Raw genomic sequence first — 23,663 nt, 5'->3', positions numbered from 1 at the left:
GTTTCTACAGAAATTAAAAGTAAACTAGTATAATACAAACATGAACTGCAATATGAAGTGAGAAAAAAAAACAGGGTTATGGTATATTTAGAAAGAGAGTCAGGGGAGAGACATTGATTGAAGTAATAAAGTGAGTGACTAAGGGAGATTAAGGAGGTGCAAGGTATGAATATTAACTGTTCTTATTTAGGGATATAGTTTGTGCTGGGGATTAGCAAAATGACAGCCATGATTTTGCTAAGAAACTTTTCAGAATGGTTTTAAAGGACTGGAGGGAGGGTACCGAACTGATGGATACAGGAAAGGCATTCCAGGTCTTAGCAATATCGTATGACTACAGACTGTGCCCAGCAGATTTGATAGGTTTGGGGCAGACAAGAGATTTTGGTCACTGGATCATACAGACCGATTGGGAACATACTTGTGTAGAATTGTATTTAGTGCTGGACAAGCAGATGGATGCTGCTGGATAATTTTGTAGGTGGTAAGAAGTAGTGTATGATAGTTGATGGGGTAGTTCTAACCAATTTAGGCTTCTATGCTTTTATACAATGGTAAGTTCTGAAAGGGGTACTTGTGGCAAATTTAGCCACTTTATTACAGCATTGTTCGACTTTTGATATTTGTGATGCCTAGAGGTTAGTAAGGGTGAGTGCGCATAGTAAGGGGAGGAGGTAAGTAGTGGCAAGTGTAGTTTTAATTGCATTGATGAGAAAGATTTTGGCTCTGTAAAGCTTCCCTAGTTTTTATTGCATTGTTTTTAATGCAATTTTATGTTTGCAGGTCAAATTTAAAATTATCATCCACTATCAACCTTAATAATTTCTTGTAAGTGACTTCAATCGTATTATTAAAAGACAGGATTTTGCTTTTCTTTTTCATAAGAGATAGATTTGGGGAGGAAAACTATTTTTTTTGGGGGGGCACCAACTATAAAGCCTTATGGTATGCCAGTGATGACAGGGAGGTATGGAGAGAGGGTGGAGTGCCATTTTACTGACTGATACCTATTGGACATTAGCTTTTTGAACCACAGAAGGGTGGACTGAGGGAGACCTAATGAGGACATCTGAAGCAGAAGTTTGCTGTAACAAACTGTGTTGAATGCTTTAGACATGTCTAGTGATAAGGAGGAGACTAGTTAGCCATTTTCTCTAGCTTTATTGACAATATCTATATAGACTAGAAGGGCAGTGCTAGTACTATGAGAAGGATGGAAGCCATGTTGTGCAGGGAATAGGAATTCTTCCTGCAGGAAATATTTTAGCAATTGTTTTTGAATACATTTTTAAAATATTTTGGATAGGGGGATAAGTATAGCAATTCTATCGGCTGCTATTTTAACTTATTCAATTGGAAGGTCATCTACTGAAGTAGAGCTTGGTTTGAGTTTGTTTAAGAGTAGTTTTAAATAAGATGTAGGCATAGGTTTGAAGGCGAAATTGGATGTGGTGATATGTGGCTACTGGGCAGGGTTGGGATTGAATAATAATGAATCCTTGGTTAGGGATGCTATATTGGTAGAGGGGCGAGGGTTGAATTTTTGAATGAGATGTAAGATTTATTTATTTGTTGACCAGGATTTTTTAGGGTTGTGTTTACTATTGTTCTGAAAGTTGTTATAGTATATTTTTTTTGTATTCATTTGCTTTTTAGTAGATTTGCGGATCATTCTGAAGTTTTTTGAGCTGTTGTCGTGTTTTCCATTTTTGCCATTCTTTCTACGATTTTTCCCCTATCCCTGGCACTAAAGCCAGTGCTAGAAGCTGCCTTTGTACTCTCGTTTTAAAATATGCAAGTGTCATCTACCTTTATTCAGAGACCAATAGAATGAAGTCAAATTCTTTGTTTCTGTTTATATGCATGTTTTTTGAGATATTTGAATGATAGTAAGTTTACCCTAATGTACAGTTGCTTCACTAGTGAGCAGTGTTTCATACCAAAAAAAGTAAATAATTCTTAGACTTTTGGTTTTCAAGGCTATACTGAATATTACCAGTCTTTAAACTGATTAACTAAATACATGAAGAATATATCAACTGTTCATAAGGATGTCTATAGTTGCATCTAAAGAGATTTTTATTAGTGAAGGACATACATATGTGCATCTCAGAGCTTTTTCAGCTCCATCTTTCATTTTTCACTTCCAATCTTATTACAATGTAACATTCTTAAGAGATAATGCAGTCATAAAAAAATCAAACTGTCAGTTAATTAGTTAGTAGTAATTTTTTGTACCCCACAGTAAAGCATTTTTTGGTTTGTAATTTGCCATTTATGGAGATGTTTGAGAATTGATATGCCAATTATATTTTATAAAATCATAACTAATAGGATGAAGAAGTATTTCTAATTATAATGCTACTGTAGGGGTGTCAGTATTTATGGATCCCTGCTCAACCTAGAAAACAAACATTACCTGTATTATATCTTCTAGAAATACATAGAAACCTGTTAGTTTCTTTTATGAAATTACAAATTATTGGCAATATTCTTCTTCCAAGATGTCTGCATACCATTACATTACATTACACTTGCTAGTATGACCTTTTAAATGCCTCAGCAATCTCTCGCATCACCATCCCTCTCATTCCCTATCTATTTTATCACCTTTTTCTATGACCTTTTGAATGTCTTGGTGACCCTACAATATGCTGCCTGCTCCTACCTTCCCCCATGTTCTTTCTGTTTTTAATAAACCTTTTGCCTCTTCCAGTCAAAGTGAGAAGAGCTCTAACTCCTCTCTAAAGTTTGACAATATTCCTTCTCCTAAGTTTATCAGTCTTTTTAGTAGTTTTCCTCCGAGTTCCATCCAACAGCTTGATGCTTGATGTCCTTTTTTTTATATGGCCTGAGAACTGTACACTAGTACCTATAAAATGTTATCTTGAAATACTGCAAGATATTATGCTTAAGTGCAATAATTTTATTGTTCAGTTGTAATTGTCAGGATTTTCTCTCCATGACTCTGCTGAAAGGGGGCTATGCCTAGTCAGTCTACTCTGGTAAGCAAAAGCAAATATATAAAATAAAACAAATGAATTTGACTTTCACAGCTGAACTAACGTGGGGGAAACCTCAACATGGTGCAATGCATTTGCAGGATTTCTGTACACGTACCCCTTCCTTCTGCTCTTTCTGTGTTGGCCGTCACTAGTAAGCATGTTGCACACATAAGCATGTTGCACACATTCCCACTTTCTCATTTCGTGCCAAGGAATGCCTGCTTAGAGTTTTGACATTATAATATCTTTGTAGTCATTTGTCCAGTGAGTGTTATTTTGGTATCTCCTGCAGTAGCTTTCCCGGTTGCAGTCTTTTCTCATTGCAGCAGTGCTCATGCATGGCATCCTTGCAGAAGATTCCATCCTTCCCAGCATACAGTTAACAAATTGCATGCAGGTTATCCATGTCTGACTAGTACATTTTTGATGTTCTGATGGTAACAGTGTATATAAGATTTTTTTCGGCCTAGCACAGTTTCTTGACTGATTGTTTCAGTTTTGATGTCATAGTATATTGCATTTAAGCTAATCCCACCATATTCACATGTCCTTTGATTGCACATACTTGCTCTGTAATTAATCTGTCATACTTAGTTGACTGAAGGTTTTCAATCTTTTCATCTGCTGGTTTGTGGAGTTTATCAGTGCATTTCTGTTGGTAGGTAGATTTTCACATCTAATTAGTATTGTCTTAGCTGGGTTTAATGGAAGTCTTCTGCCATAGTTTTTATGCTTCAAAAACTGTACGGTATAGTTTGCTGAAAGGTATCTAGAGTGAATGAGAGATAAGCATGCTGTCATCTGCATACTGTATTTATATATTGTATGTTTTCTGCAGTGCCACAGTTTGGACAAACTTGATTTACAAAAGTAGTAAGCAGTATGCCCAGCCTTTAGTCCAATTCCTGTAGGTTACAGTGCAGATTGGAAAAGCCTGTCATGAGGTTTGCTTTCTGTAGTCCAGATAATTTTTAAACTGCAAGTGGAAGGAGCTAGAGGTTCATTCACTGCCCAACCTGCTTAACATACATTGGATCTTGCATAAACTCAGATGATTTTAGCAAACTAAAGAACATTGTAGATGTACAGTTACATTTACCAAGGTTACTGAATATTGTGTAAGAGGAATGTTAATTTGTTGATTTTTTTTATTTTACTGGCGTTTGACTCGTGCTTCACCCCCTATAAAACTTTGCCTTTCCCAAACAATTCTAATCTAGCAACCCCCACTCGTACAATTTAACTGAAAGATAGTGTTTAAATGTTGCTATCTAATTATCGAAGCTACTCAGTGTAGTATCAGTAACTGATTTAACACTGTATATTTCTCTTACCTTCCAACAAGGAAAGCTGTTTATTGCTCTACTCTATATTACAAATGCTAGACAACAGCGTGTTTACCCAAAGGTAAAGGAGCGCTACACAGCTGTCTTAGTCTGTGAGCGATTTAATCTGTTGCTCTCCAATCAAAGTAAGCTATTCTACAGCCCTGTTGCTCTCCAATCAAGGTAAGCTATTCTATAGCCCTAACCTATCTAGTGAACGCTAGACAACAGCGTTATTTTGACCACAAGTGCAGGAATGCAGCAAAATTGTCTCTGTCCATGGGCGATAGAACTAATGCTTCAGCTCCTCAGCTATTAGCGTAACGGCTTATGTTTTTCTGTGGCTGCAGGGCTTATCGGGTCCCAGCTTCCAAGTCTGCTTTATCAGTGCTTGGGCTAGTATTATGAACTGAGCGTATGCTCAAAAGCCTAGTAGTATCTGCTAAACTGTAATACAGCACTGTTAAATCACCAAAAGAACACAGCCTCCCCATTTAACCGAATATATGCTAGTTTTTCACTATCTTGGGCACATGGCTTACAATTGTCCTGCTTAAATGCTATCTCATTACGTTGCTCAAGCAAAGACTGTACATATATAATTCCCACTAGCCTCTCTTATAATTAACTATCTTAGCTTACTGCCCTCACCACTCAGAACCTAGCTCCAGATGGTTGTATTCATTCTAGTAATACCTAGCTTGACTGTTGCATACTGCTTAAGACCTTTCTCTAATTGTATGATTATTGTGTACCTATTGCTAGCTTGAATATATGCTGGGATGCCCTGCATTCCTCCTGCTAACTTTACAATGAATGTTTTGTAATGTCTGCTTGAATAGATGTCGGTATGCTTTGCTTTGTATCTATACATGTTGCTATAAGTATTTTTCAACTGTTTGTATGAACTCAAATCTACTGAGTACAACCACTACTGTATTTACTACCTGTTAACTTGTTTGATCTGCATGATTGTCTGCACTACCCTATTCTGAATATCTCTTTCTTACCCCTTCACTATTTTTTCCCCTTGTCCCCACTGTTCCTAGGTTTGAACCTTCTATCCTACACTAAACCTTGAACATACCTACCTGGTGAAAGGACTCCCTGCAGACCAAATCCATTCATGTCTATTATAGCATAAAGACTTGCCGTCCTGCTTAATGAATCCTGTTTACTAGGAGGCAAGAAAGTATGTGTTAAAAGTGGTATTATTTAAACACTTGCTTAATATCTAATGTACGTACTATATGCTACCTTAGCCAGGATACCCAGCAGCCATTCTCTCCCCTCGCTATCCCCTAGCATTTAGATCCTTTATCACTTCTGTGCTGTCTCCTGAAACTATTCCTTAAGAGCCTTCGCTAACCCTGATATATCTCTCTGCTCACTTGCCTCTGTTGTTATTACTCTAACTGACCACTAGATGGCATTCTAAACTAGGACAGTATGTAACTCTTCCATTCTTCCCTGATCTCCATAGCTTTTTAATGTTTCTGTCCTAGGCTTGTGAACTATCTTTCTGCCCTATCTCTACCTGCTACTCACTGCTTACTTTGCTTTGCTACTACTTACCTTCACGACCAATATTACCTATCCCCCTTGACCTACCCTGTCACAACTAAGGAACTCAGTAATCAACTGCTTACTGTTAGTTTATGGCTGACTGGCTCACTTACCTGTCTGAACTCGCTCTGTTTGCCCTATGGGCGCACTCCGCTCCCCTACCCTGCCCCCAATTCCCACCCGCCCCAGCACATCTACATTTATACCTAACAAACTCCTCCTACCAAACCTACTATCCAATCACAGTCCTCTTCCAATTACCCCTCCCCCTATTCTCTAATCAGAGAACACTCCACCTTTCTTTCCCCTCCCACTATTACTCCTCCCACTACAATTTTCCTACACCCCTATACACTCATTCTTCCATTATCCTTGCCTACAATATCTAACTCTCTCCATTCACTTCTAGACCTTCCCTTCTCAACTAGCATTTCACATTATTCTTCTCTTCACTGTACATTACCCTACCCTATCCTAACATGCCCTACCAACTCCCCTTAACTATTCAACTCCCTAGCTCCCTTCTCATCTTACTAATACCTCTGTATCTTGCTACTTCTTACTCCCATAATGCTCCTCCACCATTCCTCCCTCCTACTCAAACTATCCCTAACCACCAAACACAACCTCTCCAACTCCCTCACTTTCACTCCATATCCTCCCCTCTTATTCCACCCAACCTATTGCATCTTTTTCATCCCAAACTATTCTATACCTGAACTAAAACTCTCTCTCTCTGAAACTTCTGCTAAACCCTAACAAATACCTACTATACAAACCTTACAGACCAAAACTTATCACCTACAATGTCCTAGCCTTATCTGGAGACATTCATCCTAACCCTGGCCCTTGCCTCAGCACAAACTACTCCATCCCTCCACCCTCTTCCTCACCTACAACAAATAACACTCCCCACCCTTTTTCTTCTCTTCACTATCAATGCCCAGAGCCTTAACAACAAATGTCACCATGTACAAACCTGAATTAATCACAATCAACCCGACATCCTAGCCATTTCTGAAACTTGGCTAAAACTCCATATCACTGACTCTGAAATATTATCTCCTGGTTACCATATCCTCAGAAGTGACCGTTTAAACAAAAAAGGCGGAGGCTCTGCTCTAATTTACTCCAATCTTCTCTCTCTAATTCCTCTTCAAATCCCTACCCCTAATTTAAAAAATTCCGAAATCACAGCAAGCCTTCTCCGATTAAATAAACATAAAAATATCTGCTTCATTTCCTTTTACATCTCCCCAGGCAACAATATCTCCACCCTTGAAGATATTCTATACTGGGCTTCAACTCAAATAAAATATGAAACCTATATTCTAGGCGATGTCAATATCGACTGGAATAAAATTAACACATCATCTCCCTCACTTTCCATTAACCTTCTAAACTTCACACAAGTAATCTCTTCAACTACTCGCCCCAACAAAAATCACCCCCCCCCGGGGTCCATCTTAGATTGGATTCTAGTCTCCCATCCAAACAAAATCACTCTCTGTGGCACTATCCCTGACACCTTCAGTGACCATCTCCCTGCCTTCATCCATCGATCAAGTAGCTCCATCCAACACCAACATCTCTACATTCAAACTCGTAACCTCAGCAACTTCAACCCCTTAATTTTTTCTAACATCTTTAAACAAATTAACTGGCACCCTCTAAATACCCTCCGACTCGACAATGCTGTTGAACATTTTAACTCTATCTTCCTAGATACTCTTAACTCCCTAACCCCCCTAAGAAATAAGCAAATCAAAATTAATTCTGCACCATGGCTGACCAAAGAAACTAAACAAATTATGCATCACAGAGACAAATCCTGGAAGCTCTATCAGAAAAATAAATTGTCCTCTACCTTACTCCTATATACCCAACTCCACAACCAAGTAAAAAAACTTATTACCAAGGACAAAAAAAAACTACTATAATAAACTTCAGTCCAATAACAATAAAAACCCAAAACAATTCTGGAAATTAGTCAACTCCCTACTTCATCCCGGATCTCAAAACAACCCTTGCCCTGACCCTAATCTATCCGACAGTGAACTGAGCTCCCCCTTCAATACCTTCTTTACTGAATCCATAGCTAAGCTAACCAAAACATTCCCTAATAACAACCCACCTAACTCCCTTTTCACTTCACCCAACAACCCAAACAACAATCCCCTCAATTTCCATCTCAAACCTGTTTCCACCACTTTTATAAAAAAGCTTCTATCCAAGCTAGAGCCATGCTCTAATGCCCCTGACAACATTCCCTCTTCCTTCCTCAAACATGCGGCTGAAGGTATCGCACTCCCAATTAGTATACTGATTAATAGATCCTTAAATGAGTCATACGTACCAAAACTCTGGCATTCAGCCTACATCCTACCTCTTCACAAAGGAGGCAAAAACACCGCTATTTCTAACTTCTGCCCCATCTCCCTACTCTCTCCACTATCTAAAATTCTAGAAAAATGTGTCCTCCACCAACTTTTACCTTATCTAATTCAAAATCACCTCCTAACACCCACCCAGCATGGCTTCCGTCCTGGCCACAGTACCATAACTTCCCTACTATCCTTCCTAGAAGCTGTCAATCAAGCACGAGACTCTGGACTCATTGTATCTACAGTTCTGCTAGATCTTTCAAAAGCCTTTGACACCATCTCCCACACACACCTTCTTCATCATCTGGCTAATCTCAAACTCTCCCCAAACACTCTTTCCTGGTTATCCAGTTACCTATCTGATAGATCTCAAGCAGTCAAATGGAAGAACTCCATCTCTTCCTTCTTGCCTGCACCTACTGGCATTCCTCAGGGGTCCATCCTTGGAACCATGCTTTTCAACATCTTTATAAATAACCTTCTCACTTTCATCCCTGACACCACAGTCATCCAATACGCTGATGACTCTACCTTAGTCTGCTCTGCCCCAAACTTTCCTGAACTACTGACCAAAACCCAATTAGCCTTTACCACTACAGAGAACTGGATGCACCAAAACCACCTTTCTCTCAACTCCAATAAATCCAAAATACTAATGTTTCGCCCCTCCAAAGTTTCCTCTTTGGACAAAAAAACACTTTCAATGTCCTAAACCAAACTAACACTGCCATTGAAGTGGTCCCCTCTGCAAAACTCCTTGGCATTACCATAGATGAACACCTCAAATTTGATCTTCACATACAACAAAACATAAAGAAAACCCACCAAAAGCTAGGTATGCTATATAGGAACAATCACTTTCTTTCCATCTCCACTAGGCATACCCTGGCAACCACCTACCTCCTACCTTCCCTTCTATATGGATCCCCTCTTCTAACCAATTTGTCTGTTACCAACACCTCTAAGCTCGAAGCTTGCTATAATAAGATCTCTAAATTTGCCACCAAATCCAAAACGTCAACTCACCACTACCTCAGCCTTCACTCTCTGAAATGGTTATAACTCCCTAACCACCTAGACTATCTACAACTAACCACTGCTCACAAACTAATATTCTCCCCTGATAAATGCCCAGCCTTAAAGGACATCCTTCCTTCATACATCCCTAACAGATCACTGAGATCTGAACACCAAAACCTAATCTCCATTCTTAAACACAAATGACCCACTGGCCAGCTTTTACTCTCCTTTTCTCTAGGTAAAAAATGGAGCACTCTGCCTCCTTCACTTAGGACTATACCCAACACTTAATCCTTCAAAACTCAACTTTTAAAAATGGAACTCTCTGCCTCCTTTACCTAGGACTATACCCAACACTGAATCCTTCAAAACTCAACTTTTAAAAATGGAACTCTCTGCCTCCTTCACTTAGGACTACACCCAACACTGAATCCTTCAAAACTCAATGTTTAAAAATGGAACTCTCTGCCTCCTTCACTTAGGACTATACCCAACACTGAATCCTTCAAAACTCAACTTTTAAAAATGGAACTCTCTGCCTCCTTCACTTAGGACTATACCCAACACTGAATCCTTCAAAACTCAACTTTTAAAAATGGAACTGTCTGCCTCCTTCACTTAGGACTATACCCAACACTGAATCCTACAAAACTCAACTTTTAAAAATGGAACTCTCTGCCTCCTTCACTTAGGACTCGACCCAACACTGAATCCTTCAAAACTCAACATTTAAAAATGGAACTCTCTGCCGCCTTCACTTAGGACTATACCCAACACTGAATCCTTCAAAACTCAACTTTTAAAAATGGAACTCTCTGCCTCCTTCACTTAGGACTATACCCAACACTGAATCCTTCAAAACTCAACTTTTAAAAATGGAACTCTGCCTCCTTCACTTAGGACTATACCCAACACTGAATCCTTCAAAACTCAATGTTTAAAAATGGAAATCTCTGTCTCCTTCACTTAGGACTATACCCAACACTGAATCCTTCAAAACTCAACCTTTAAAAATGGAACTCTCTGCCTCCTTCACTTAGGACTATAGCCAACACTGAATCCTTCAAAACTCAACCTTTAAAAATGGAACTCTCTGCCTCCTTCACTTAGGACTATACCCAACACTGAATCCTACAAAACTCAATGTTTAAAAATGGAACTCTCTGCCTCCTTCACTTAGGACTATACCCAACACTGAATCCTTCAAAACTCAACTTTTAAAAATGGAACTCTCTGCCTCCTTCACTTAGGACTATACCCAACAGTGAATCCTTCAAAATTCAACTTTTAAAAATGGAACTCTCTGCCTCCTTCACTTAGGACTATACCCAACACTGAATCCTTCAAAACTCAACGTTTAAAAATGGAACTCTCTGCCTCCTTCACTTAGGACTATACCCAACACTGAATCCTTCAAAACTCAACTTTTAAAAATGGAACTCTCTGCCTCCTTCACTTAGGACTATACCCAACACTGAATCCTACAAAACTCAACTTTTAAAAATGGAACTCTCTGCCTCCTTCACTTAGGACCATACCCAACACTGAATCCTTCAAAACTCAACTTTTAAAAATGGAACTCTCTGCCTCCTTCACTTAGGACAATACCCAACACTGAATCCTTCAAAACTCAACTTTTTCTTCACCTATCTTCCAAATGGAAATGCTCTTGCTTTCACCCCACTTAAATTCTATGGACTCCCCACTAAGCTCTCCTTACCCCCACGCCACTATACTCTCATACTTATTCTTATTTTTCAAAATATACAGAACTAGCAGACTTTAATTGACTCCAAGCATGTAAATATTGTTTCATCAAAAAAAAAAACACTCTGTCGACAAGTTGTTAAACTGTCTCATAATGTATATTACACTCAGCAACTCTCGAATGTATGAACCCTACTCTTGTATTTCACTTTGTAACCTTTATTTTCTGTTTTGCAACCTATACTGTATGGTATTTTACTTTGCAACCTTTATTTGCATTTTGTAACCTATATTGTATTATACTGTTCATGGAGCTTTTCTCCCCGGGCCTCCACTGAAAATGGGCACTTTTTGACCCAGTGGACTTCCCCAGTAATCAAACTGAAAATAAATAAATAAAGTAAATAATTTATAGATTGATTCGCTCATTCAGTTATTTTACCATCTCTTAATGGGTGAGTAGACTGACCAAAACCGGACCTATTCATTCAAAACTCAGGCCAAAGGCAATTTTGTTACATTATCAACACACACACACACACACACACACACACACACACACACACACACACACACACACACACACACACGCACACACACAATATATACACTCTAGTAGTGCAATAATATGAGGCCCTGCTAGTGAAATACAACACAACATGGGGATTACAACTGTTCACAGTACAAGAACTGTAAAGAGCACAAAAACAATATCTCCACACTATATCCTGAAGCCAGATTATGTATTGGAGAGCATTGTGTACTGCAATACATATTTGGTGAAGTGGTGATGCATTATTTTCCAAATTTTCCCTTGGGGACTTAAAGAAGGACTGGCCTGTAACTTCTCAAAAAAGTCTACTTTACATGTAGACCGTATATTCTTTGTTACATGTAATATAATGTTACAGCAGTTTGCTTTATACCTATGGTATCATCCATTTGCATGATAGTGCTTTTATTTCATTTACATCCAAACATTTTTCTTCTGCTACTGATCCTGGGTGTAGAGGTTATATCATTGGTAGCTTCACCAAAACTACCTGGTTAACATACTCATAAATAAGATAAAAACACATCTTTCCTGGAATCCTGTAATGCTATCAACAATAAATAATGAGTATTTTCATTTTGGTGGCAAGATCAAAGTTCTGATGTGTGATTTACTGGCAATTAACCACCCAAATCAGAATGATTATAATGAGTGAAATGTATAGTCATGCATGGTTTATACAACTATTGACTTCACGGGTTAGTTGAATAAGGCAAAAATATGATATACAACCATAGTGGAACTATCAATGCAGAGACAAAAATATGTTTATCCACGTAGGATTAAAACCACATTGCTTTTTATTGCATAATAGATCTGATTACTTCCAGCTTCAGTATTATTGGTTATAACCATATAATGTGCTTTCAATTTGTAAATCAAAAGTAAAGATGGGAAGGAAGAGAATATATAACGGTAAGTAAGAAATTAGAACAAGACTAAATAACGTGTAATTTACTGTTTCCTACTATATGTTGAATAGAATATTGCTCATATAATGCAATGAAGCCTTTTCCTAAAAAGTATGATGATGTGTGTATGTGAGACAGTAGAAGTCTAATGGGGGTGGAGATAAGGAGGGGGCGTTTTATCTCATCTCAGACAGAATTTTTTTCAGAAGGATGCTGTACAGTTTAAAATGAAGATGTTTTACTACAGGTAAAGAAAAGAACTACAGCTAGTAGGCATGAGGCAGCTTATAAATGCCCGACCCTCAATGTCCTATGAGACAGCTTATAAATGCCCGACCCTCAATGTCCTATGAGACAGCTTATAAATGCCCGACTCTCAATGTCCTATCAGACAGCTTATAAATGCCTGACCCTCAATGTCATATGAGACAGCTTATAAATGCTCAACTCTCAATGTCCTATGAGACAGCTTATAAATGCCTGACCCTCAATGTCCTATGAGACAGCTTATAAATGCCCGACCCTCAATGTCCTATGAGACAGCTTATAAATGCCCGACCCTCAATGTCCTATGAGACAGCTTATAAATGACCGACCCTCAATGTCCTATGAGACAGCTTATAAATGCCCAATTCTCAATGTCCTATGAGACAGCTTATAAATGCCTGACCCTCAATGTCCTATGAGACAGCTTATAAATGCCTGATCCTCAATGTCCTATGAGACAGCTTATAAATGCCTGACCCTCAATATCCTGTATGGATAAAGGACCTCATTATTCTCTTGGGAAAACTTGACTAGCCTTAGAAAGGCCCCCTCCCCTGGGTCGTTAGCCTAGTAACAGATTATGAATCCATACTCTACAATTACTGGTCCAGTTTTTGCACTTGTATAGTTATGATGATTCTAGTACTTATCTGTAATAAACCAGCTTAGATTTCCAAATGGTCCGTAATGTTTTATTTTTTTTTTCAGCCATAGAAGCAACGATGAACAAGACATGATGTACGATGATGCAGAAACAGTAAGATCAGAGAAGCCTTTTTTTCCACCTGCACCACCTGTTCTGCCTCCCAAACCTGCAAATTTAGGAGAAGGTATGCCACGTGATGTCATTTTTAGAAGATATACTGTACAGTGATGATGTATACAGTTTAATAGCATTATTTGTATTAGTGCCTGCTTCTTATTCATGATAAAAAGGCATTGGAGAAATAACTCCTGTAGTCCTACAACACTAGCAATGCAGTAATGTGAAATGAGCTTTTGGTCTGAAACCCAATTACAGGTACATGCTTTTTTTTGTGAGGGCTACTTCTTTGCAGTGGCTGTAGCATACATGTCAGTGATACAGAAGGCAGGTCGCTGATGCTGTTCTTTTAGCAGACATGTATAAAAACTGTCGCCATGAGTAAGAAGTAAATCTCCATGCTAATAGGTACTGAGCAGGTGACAGTTCAGAAAAATGACAACAATTAAATTACCATTAGGATATTAGGGAGCCTTCCCATACTTAGAAGTTATTTTTAATTGCTTTAGGTTACTTTGGTTTGGTTACAGTATTCTTATAATTCAATGTCAGGAAAATGAATCATTACATTTAAGTGACCTTTTCCTCAGCCATAAACCATATTTCCCTAATTTATTTACTTTTTTTCAGTTCTGAACTTACCAGGTTCATTCCCAGTGGTTGTGAAGCCAATTATTGCAGGAGATGAAATCCTCAGTTTAGACCTGATGATGGTCACCCATCTTATATGGTAAGATGGATAGCTCTTTTCCCTTCCTATATTTGGCTGTGGGGATGCGCATATACTCCTGACCTGTGCAGATGTCCACACATCTGCCAGTGTGACATTGCTGACCCCCTTAGTATTTTATAAATAGTCAAACTCTTGCTGTGTGCCACAGATCACTCATATTCCTGTAAGTTTCACAACAATTCCTCTACACTATTGCATTGTTTGGATATGCAGCCAGTCCCTCTCTGGAAGGTGGTGCTACATGACCAGCTTGACTGCCAACACTCATATAGAAGGCTGTGTCATATCACCAGCTTGTGTGTCAACACTTTCATGGATGGCTGTATCATATCACCATCTTGGGTGCTGTCATTGTCATGGATAGCTGCATCATATCACCAGCTTGGATGCAGACAGTCTCATGGATGGCTGCATCATACCACCATATTAGGTTCTCAGACTCTCATACAAGCCAATGTTAAATAACCAGCTTGAATGCCCTCATATCCTGCACACCAAATTATCAGTTTAGGTGCCATAAATACTATCTGCATATTGAGTCTCATTATCTGCAGTTTCTTTAAGGGAATAATGGAGACTCATTTTGGCATGTTAGGTTTGCTGGTGACACAGCCTTCCAGGAGGGTGGTGGCACCCAACATGGTGATATGACATAATGTTAACCAATATGGTATATGACATAATGTCACCCAAGCTGGTGATATGACATAATGTCACACAATATGGTGGGTGATGTGACAATGTTCTGTATGGATGTTGACACCTAAACTGGTGATATAGCATAATGTTCGCTGTGGATGTTGACATTCAATCTGGTGATATGACACAACCTTCCATAAGAGTGTTGGCATTCAAGCTGGTGATTTAGCACAGCCTTTCAGAGAGGAACTGGCTGCAGCCATCCACGAGAGAGACATGGGGAGTAAAGCTACACAGCAACAGTAAACACATTTGCATACTACTCACCCGTCAAATTTTCAAAGAATGTCCAGACTTTTGCCTCGTATTTTTGGCTTGTGTTTCATAAAAGTTGTTTTTCTTTTTCTGGCAGATCATTGTTGATTAAAGTCACTAAATTGTGACTGTTAGATTAGGAACTTCCATTTTTAAAGTAGTTATTAGACATTAGACAGGCTAAAGGGTAAAATAAATTGTATTTCATTTATGCATAAAAGACAGTTAAGCAGAAAGAAAATAGAATTACCTGTTGTTTGAGCTTCAGTTCCTAATTATACCTACTCATTTTACGTTTCTGACTGAGTGCCCAGGCTATGGCACATATTTTTGTTGATAATGTATGCTGAAAAGGTGAGTTGGAGCAGTGTTGGATAATGCTCCATGTACACAGTGGCTATGAGATGAGATATATGACTCACTATAAATCTAAAAATGATGGTTTCCCTGTGGTATGAGAGCTGGGCAGCTGGCTGTGCTGCTGATGGCCTGAGGCAGAATAGTGACTCATGCACCAGAAGGCTGGTCAGAGGGACTAGAAATGACTGGCTATGCCTATGGTGCCCACCTCCTAAAGGAGGGGTTAAAGAAGTGCCTGCCCCCTCTTGTATAGTAGTCCTACAGGGAGATGGGAGGGGTATACATGTGCAATATACAAATGGGATTGTTGTGGTCAGAGCTGCAAGAGAAGGATATTCCTTGCAAAGTTGCTGAATATCCCCACTGCTGAGTGTCACTGAACTGTCCCTCCATTATTTCACTTGGACAAAGGAATTCTCTTGGGGTAATGACTAGGGCATAATAAAGAAAATTCCCTCCCTTCCATAGCATATTCTCAGGGTGATTCATTGTTGTCAAACCCATACCTTAAACAAACAAGCTGAGGGGAAGGAGCTCTATTAAAACTATTATAAATCCATGTTGTCTGGTACTACTAAGTATAGTTCTGTGTTAAGCTATGAAAAGTGAAGACTTTCACCTTGGGCTACTGCTACAGATGAGGTGTCAGATGAACACACCAATCATCAAAATAAAAGTACATACATGCATTACATGCATACAAAGTAAATGTATACCTATACTCAAGGTATAGTAATCAAAAGTCGTGCAAACAAGATGGTAAAGAATACCTATACTCAAGGTATAGTAATCAAAAATCCTGCAAACAAGATGGTAAAGAATACCTATACTCAAGGTATAGTAATCAAAAGTCGTGCAAACAAGACGGTAAAGAATACCTATACTCTAGGTATAGTAATCAAAAATCCTGCAAACAAGATGGTAAAGAATACCTATACTCAAGGTATAGTAATCAAAAGTCTTGCAAACAAGACGGTAAAGAATACCTATACTCTAGGTATAGTAATCAAAAATCCTGCAAACAAGACGGTAAAGAATACCTATACTCAAGGTATAGTAATCAAAAATCCTGCAAACAAGACGGTAAAGAATACCTATACTCAAGGTATAGTAATCAAAAATCCTGCAAACAAGATGGTAAAGAATACCTATACTCAAGGTATAGTAATCAAAAGTCGTGCAAACAAGACGGTAAAGAATACCTATACTCAAGGTATAGTAATCAAAAGTCTTGCAAACAAGACGGTAAAGAATACCTATACTCTAGGTATAGTAATCAAAAATCCTGCAAACAAGACAGTAAAGATACCTCAATAACCAGATGTAAGGAAAAAGGTACAGCATCTGTATTATTTCCCTGCTGCTAAGTCAATAAGTAGGGAGTTATAATCTATAGGGATTTATTTTGAGACAAGAAATCAAAATCGATGAATCACAACTTAGCTTTAGGAATCCTAGAGAGAGAGAAGGTTGTTTCTTACACCATTACATTGCATTTGTCTGATGCCAAAAACGGTGACAGTTATCATACCCTTAAATGATTTTATTGTGCTGCCTCCCCTCCAGCCCTCGCGTCCCTTTCCTTATCTTTCCATGTCCGTGCCATCTTGAATATGTTTGAATACATCTGTGACGTCACTGTCCATAACCAGTTCCAAAATCCAGTCGTGCCATCTTGAATATGTTTGAATACATCTGTGACGTCACTGTCCATAACCAGGTCCAAAATCCAGTTCCTTGGGGTTACAATTCTGTCCATCAAGCTGCACTTTTAAAGACTGAGGGAGTGATTAGTCCCTTCATTCTGCTGCCTGTGCCCACCCTCATGTGCCCCCTCCCCCACATGTGCAGTCTATCTTAAACAAGGTTTTTTATTATATGTTTTTCTTCACAGCAAACATGGCACTTGGAATTTTTTTTTGTTTTTAATAGGTGTATGAAGATATACATGTAATTTCATTAATGAAATTGTTGAGTTATGCATACAGTTAAAATGAACCTTCTGATAACAGTAGTAGACAGCAGTTAATATACGTATTGATTTATACCACCCTAGACAAAAAAAAATGAGAGAACCTAGAGTGAAAGTTGATAGTGAGCTGGGAAAACAGCCAGCTGTCTAGTGTACATAGATTCCCAAGAGAATATTTGCGATAAAATCAGTCAAGAGCTATGAATATAAAGATAACTGTGTAAGTACTGAAAACACATTTATTTTATATGCAAAACAATAATGTATAGCTATTCGTTAATTACTGTACATTAATTAACAAGTAAATAATTAGCAAAAGACAAGCCCAAAGGTATGGTAACAAACAGAATTGTTGTGAGTGAATAAATATGTGGAACCAAAATAGAAAGAGGTGTACATGAGCAAATAAATGTTATTTCAAAGCACAAAGTGGCACTGGGAAATGAAAAGAAAGAAGAAGTCTAGGAAATAGACTGCCGAAATAAAAGAATAAAAGAGCAGATAACACCTTAAGTACGATAGCTGTAGTGGAGGAAACCTGGATGTTAAAACAGAGTATGATGGCTTGATGTGCAATGTTGTTGTTTGTCTTTCGGCTTTTCCCGGTAAGGGGTCGCCAGAGCGGAACTCTGGTCCGCTAATGATTGGCAGTAGATTTTTATGAAACGCAGAGGTGCCAGCTCGACGCTTAACCTTCAACGAAGGCACGCCCATTTACACACGCATGTCTTTCGAACGCTACCCAACTGCGGGGAGGACATGCAGACTCCACACAGAAGGTACTCCCAAGCCCAGCCGAGAATCGAACGGGAGAACCTCTTGCTGTGAGGTAACAACGTTACCGCCGTACCACCGCGGCTATATGCATGGCTTGATGTGCAATGAAAAACAGTAAATAGCAATAAAAACACAAGATTCAATCTGTCAGTAAGGTAAATCAAGAAATCTGCATTACTGTGGCACCTGTCTTACCACTAGTTTTAGTGAAGCATTTCAGCGACTTCATAACAGTATCAGTCGAGGCTGGAAGAAGTATGCCCTTTAAAAAAAGAATACAACAATTGCTATTCATCACATACACAGTACTACTTCCTTTCTAAGATGGAAATGTCCAGCAGATACTTTATGCTTAAAAACAGTCTGTAATGCTACTTTATTAAAGACAGGTGTATCTTTTTAAATGATTTCTTTCTGGTTTAATTTAGAAATATATGATGTTTTTATTTCTCCAGAAAAGCATTCATGTTTTGCAAAAAGTAACTGTATGAAAACCAAAGTCCAGACAGGAAATGTATGAAATCTGTTGCAAATCAATATAATTAATCTTTATTGTAGAACATACAATAAATAGTTACAGAATGACTCATGGTGGTTTATGTTAGGATAACAGCTTATATCAAGTGAGTTTAAGCATAAGGCATATATTAAAATACTTTAGTCGCATGAGAAGGACTATATTATCTTTGGATGAGTTATCGTTACATTTGCGTAGCTGAAAGTCTCTCTCAGATGTTTGGCAGCCAACATTTCCCCTTGTCAAGTAGATGATTCTTTTTGACCTGTGAGTATAACAAAATCATACAAAGGAATGACAGAGAAGTATCCTACACCGAACTCAATATTTAATATGCAAAATACCTCACTATTTACTACTGGAAGGGAAAAACTGAAAACTGAGAACACACACACACAATTGGCTTTAGATCTGTAGAGTTTCTGTAAACCAAGACATGTAATCTTTCATTAGGAAATCTAGTTTTAAGTAGATTATTCTAAAAATGGATTTTTAACCATGTGAAAAAACAGTCATCATTAAAACAAAGAGATATGAATTTGAAGAGGCATACCAGTCAGTAGAAAAAGAAAATGCAATACAAGATAATAACATGAAGTTGGATATGAAAACAGAAGGTTTATACTAACAGTATTCTCAGACATCATCTTATATCTATGTTTTATGTGTCAGAGTAAGACTAGCCCTTGGCATATTGGTTAAGATGTTTCCTAACAGATACAAGGTGTAGGGTTTGATTTTTACCTTTGAAGGGAAACTGGATAGGCTTAAAATGGCACTCATATCATAGCTGCAGAAAGTTAATAGCTCAGATTGTCAGTTACTTGTTTCACTGTTTCTTTACTCATGTGTAAGAGATATGCTAATGTTTGTGATTGTCTGTTTACTAGCTTCTCTTATCTCACAGCCTGTCAGAGAAGGAGAAATGCAGGCTTTACATTGTCTGTTAGCCATAACACTTTCTCTGAGGTGCAGCAACCTAGCAGTGAAAACAAGAAAGTAAAGACTCTATGGCAATTAGTGCAGAGGACTAGGGCTCGGACGTGGTAATGCTCTACGGCAATTAGTGCAGAGGACTAGGGCTCAGAGGTGGTAATGCTCTATGGCAATTAGTGCAGAGGACTAGGGCTCGGAGGTGGTAATGCTCTATGGCAATTAGTGCAGAGGACTAGGGCTCAGAGGTGGTAATGCTCTATGGCAATTAGTGCAGAGGACTAGGGCTCGGAGGTGGTAATGCTCTATGGCAATTAGTGCAGAGGACTAGGGCTCGGAGGTGGTAATGCTCTATGGCAATTAGTGCAGAGGACTAGGGCTCGGAGGTGGTAATGCTCTATGGCAATTAGTGCAGAGGACTAGGGCTCGGAGGTGGTAATGCTCTATGGCAATTAGTGCAGAGGACTAGGGCTCGGAGGTGGTAATGCTCTATGGCAATTAGTGCAGAGGACTAGGGCTCGGAGGTGGTAATGCTCTATGGCAATTAGTGCAGAGGACTAGGGCTCAGAGGTGGTAATGCTCTATGGCAATTAGTGCAGAGGACTAGGGCTCGGAGGTGGTAATGCTCTATGGCAATTAGTGCAGAGGACTAGGGCTCGGAGGTGGTAATGCTCTATGGCAATTAGTGCAGAGGACTAGGGCTCAGAGGTGGTAATGCTCTATGGCAATTAGTGCAGAGGACTAGGGCTCGGAGGTGGTAATGCTCTATGGCAATTAGTGCAGAGGACTAGGGCTCGGAGGTGGTAATGCTCTATGGCAATTAGTGCAGAGGACTAGGGCTCGGAGGTGGTAATGCTCTATGGCAATTAGTGCAGAGGACTAGGGCTCAGAGGTGGTAATGCTCTATGGCAATTAGTGCAGAGGACTAGGGCTCGGAGGTGGTAATGCTCTATGGCAATTAGTGCAGAGGACTAGGGCTCGGAGGTGGTAATGCTCTATGGCAATTAGTGCAGAGCCGAGGACTAGGACTCGGAGGTGGTAATGCTCTATGGCAATTAGTGCAGAGGACTAGGGCTCGGAGGTGGTAATGCTCTATGGCAATTAGTGCAGAGGACTAGGGCTCGGAGGTGGTAATGCTCTATGGCAATTAGTGCAGAGGACTAGGGCGCAGAGTTGATAATGAGCTGGTTCCTGTACAGGGTTTGATTCTTTCTACTTCCATTTGCTGACTGTCTGAGCCTGAATAAGTCATTTAACCAGAAAGTGCGCCCAGGTTGCACCAGTAAAATAGACATGTGTCCAGTGGATTTTCCTCATCAACAAATTTATAAAATAAAATAAATAATAGAGAGGTTCTGGGAAAGCCACATACATAGGGGAGTTGCTCACATGGTAAAATTGCTTATTTTTCAGTTGCATTTGCTGATGTTTTCCCAAGCTTGAGTACATGTGTTCTGAGCTGTATATAGTCAAACTCATGAAATATGATTATGATTTTTTCCTAAGATTTTGTATAGCAAGCTCAATTGAGCAGAAACTGTGGAATTTGATATGTTAAAATTCACATTGTAGTTCCACCCAGCGCCACCTGTCCCACCTGTTCAGTGTCTTCTTAAATTTTTCTTTTGCAGTACTCTGAGCTACCCACTCTGGAAATGTATTCCAACTGTCTACTGCCCTCATCTTAAAGTAGTACTTTCTCATGTCCAAGCTTAATCTGGCACCTTTTATCTAGAAACTGTGTCCTCTCCTCTTAGCCGTGTCTTTCCTTCCCTAAAATGACCTTGTACTGAAATCTGATCCCATTGAAAGAAGCGAAAGTGTGCCTAGAGTTTTTATTCATATATAGCAAAGTAGTCTGGTACTTTCCACATGAAATGGATATAACTTTTGTACTTTCTTCTGTAGGTAAGCTTGCATTTGAATTATTGTTGGCATTTCCTGTGTGTACTGGACATGGAAATTACTCCTTTTAGATGGCAGTACCTGCTCTTTATATGAAATAGCCTCAGGGTATTTAAAGGATGATCAACTAAGCATAAGTCAGGAAATAAGAAAGACAGTTACTGTAGGAAGGAGCCAGTACTAAACCAGAGTCCCAAGCAAAGTCCACTACCTCGGTCATTTGCAAGATGACTATTGTGGAACAGTTTCTTTAAAGCATGACTGCCACTGCTGAGGAAAGGATAGCAGAAGCCAAATATATGATTACACCTCAAGCCGCACCCCCCCCCCCCCCACGCAAGCTACTGACTTAAGAGGAAACTAGGAGCCATGTATAATTGCATTTAAATAAATAGTCAGGAGTGTTTGGATGAGCCTGATTGGGCTTGTATACTAGCTGCACCACACATGGGGGATTCCCTCTGTGCCCTTATGAATATGAGGAGGCACTGACTATAAAGATTATGAAATAGCAAAACAGTGCCTGCTTACACAATTGGAGATCCCTGCAAAAACTCAAGCCACAAAATAACAGTATTTCAGTTCAGATAGCGGAAATCCTTACTGTTTTACTTTTCATAAAAGGATCTCTGCTGTCTAAACTGCAAACGCTGTTACTTTGTGACTTGGTCCTGAAGCTAATAACAGTAAAGCAACTTTAACCGAAATGCTACTAATTGATAGACTTCAATAGGAATTCTGTAACATTGTTAAGAAGTAAGTATGTTAGATGTGCAGTGAGATGCAGAGAGATTTGTTGCACGTGTTGGAAGGGTAGCATGTGATGAAAATTTATAGAGGTATGAGGCACCTAAAGCAACTCATAAGGCTGTGTCTAATCCATAGGGACTATTCATGTGTTTTGTCTTTTAAATGTGGCAAATACCAAAATTCTGTGTTAATAACAACAGTGGAAAGTTTGATGTAAGTTGTAAAAACTGGTGATAAAATACAAATGAAGTGGAACCTAAGGAATGTGACTGAATTATTTCCAGGTTACTTGAGTGGAACCTAAGGAATGTGACTGAATTATTTCCAGGTTACTTGAGTGGAACCTAAGGAATGTGACTGAATTATTTCCAGTTTACTTGAGTGGAACCTAAGGAATGTGACTGAATTATTTCCAGGTTACTTGTCATTGTGTCACTATTTAGCTCATTAAATGTCTAGTACTGGTGGACAACAGCAAGTTGCAGGGACTGTTAGACTTTGGTAGCTTGAAAACCCTCACTAAAAAGCAATATATTTGTAGGCAAAAGACCTATTCTTCCAAAGCTGAAGAAATAGCATACATTCACAGGGACAAAAAGTGAAATCCCATTGGCAAAGAAGAAATTCAGACATCATTTGAGAAAACAATACATATTGTAACCCCTGGTCTGATTACTGAGAACAATTCCCCCATTTTAAAGAGTTATAGAGACAGTGGGAAAATTAAGTTTTCCTTAAGATACAAAGTCTCCATAGCAAGAGAAAAGAGTGTCAGTAACTCCAGACTGTGGTCATACCTGTACAGCCCACTATAGTAAAACCCACAGTTGTCTCCATTAGTTAACAAGAAAATTGGTATGGTTCAGGAATAATCTTAACAAGCCCCAAATGAGCAAATGTGGGGGTGAGTATGCAAGGAGCCTCTTCATATATTAAGAGATGGCAACAAGAAAAGGCTGGAGTCAGAGAATAACCAAGGGCAGGCACAGTACATAACGGCAAAGAGAAGAAAATGAACAGTGTGCACACTGTACAGCCAACCCAGAGCCCAGTTGAAAATCTGGGGAAGGAAAGATCCATGAGATAAAGGAAAGCTAAAACAGAAGCATTCCATGCTCAGCAAGACCCTGAAGATAGTACAGAGAACACAAACACAAATGATTCTCCAATGCCCAGGTATGTAGCACAATGTGCTAGAAAAATGGGCATTTGGCTAAACTAGATACTGGAGAGAGTCACTCTTCTTGAGACTAGAATAGGA

General features: G+C 39.1%; 1 protein-coding gene across 4 annotated transcripts in view; it reads left to right on the top strand.

Moving 5' to 3' along the window:
* LOC122817640 (FYN-binding protein 1-like) overlaps nucleotides 1-23,663 on the top strand; it is a 688,236-nt gene that overhangs the window by 470,637 nt on the left and 193,936 nt on the right. For all 4 annotated transcript variants that reach the window (XM_044090698.1, XM_044090697.1, XM_044090696.1 and 1 more), the window contains exon 4: nucleotides 13,447-13,568. In XM_044090698.1, the coding sequence (XP_043946633.1) occupies nucleotides 13,447-13,568 (122 nt within the window). The remainder of the gene's footprint in view (nucleotides 1-13,446; nucleotides 13,569-23,663) is intronic.

This window comes from Protopterus annectens, chromosome 13.part0, assembly GCF_019279795.1.
Source record: "Protopterus annectens isolate FY-2018-M chromosome 13.part0, PAN1.0, whole genome shotgun sequence".
Taxonomy (NCBI): Eukaryota; Metazoa; Chordata; order Ceratodontiformes; family Protopteridae; genus Protopterus; species Protopterus annectens.
Note: the sequence above shows the minus strand (reverse complement) of the source record. Positions and strands in the feature narration are given on the sequence as shown.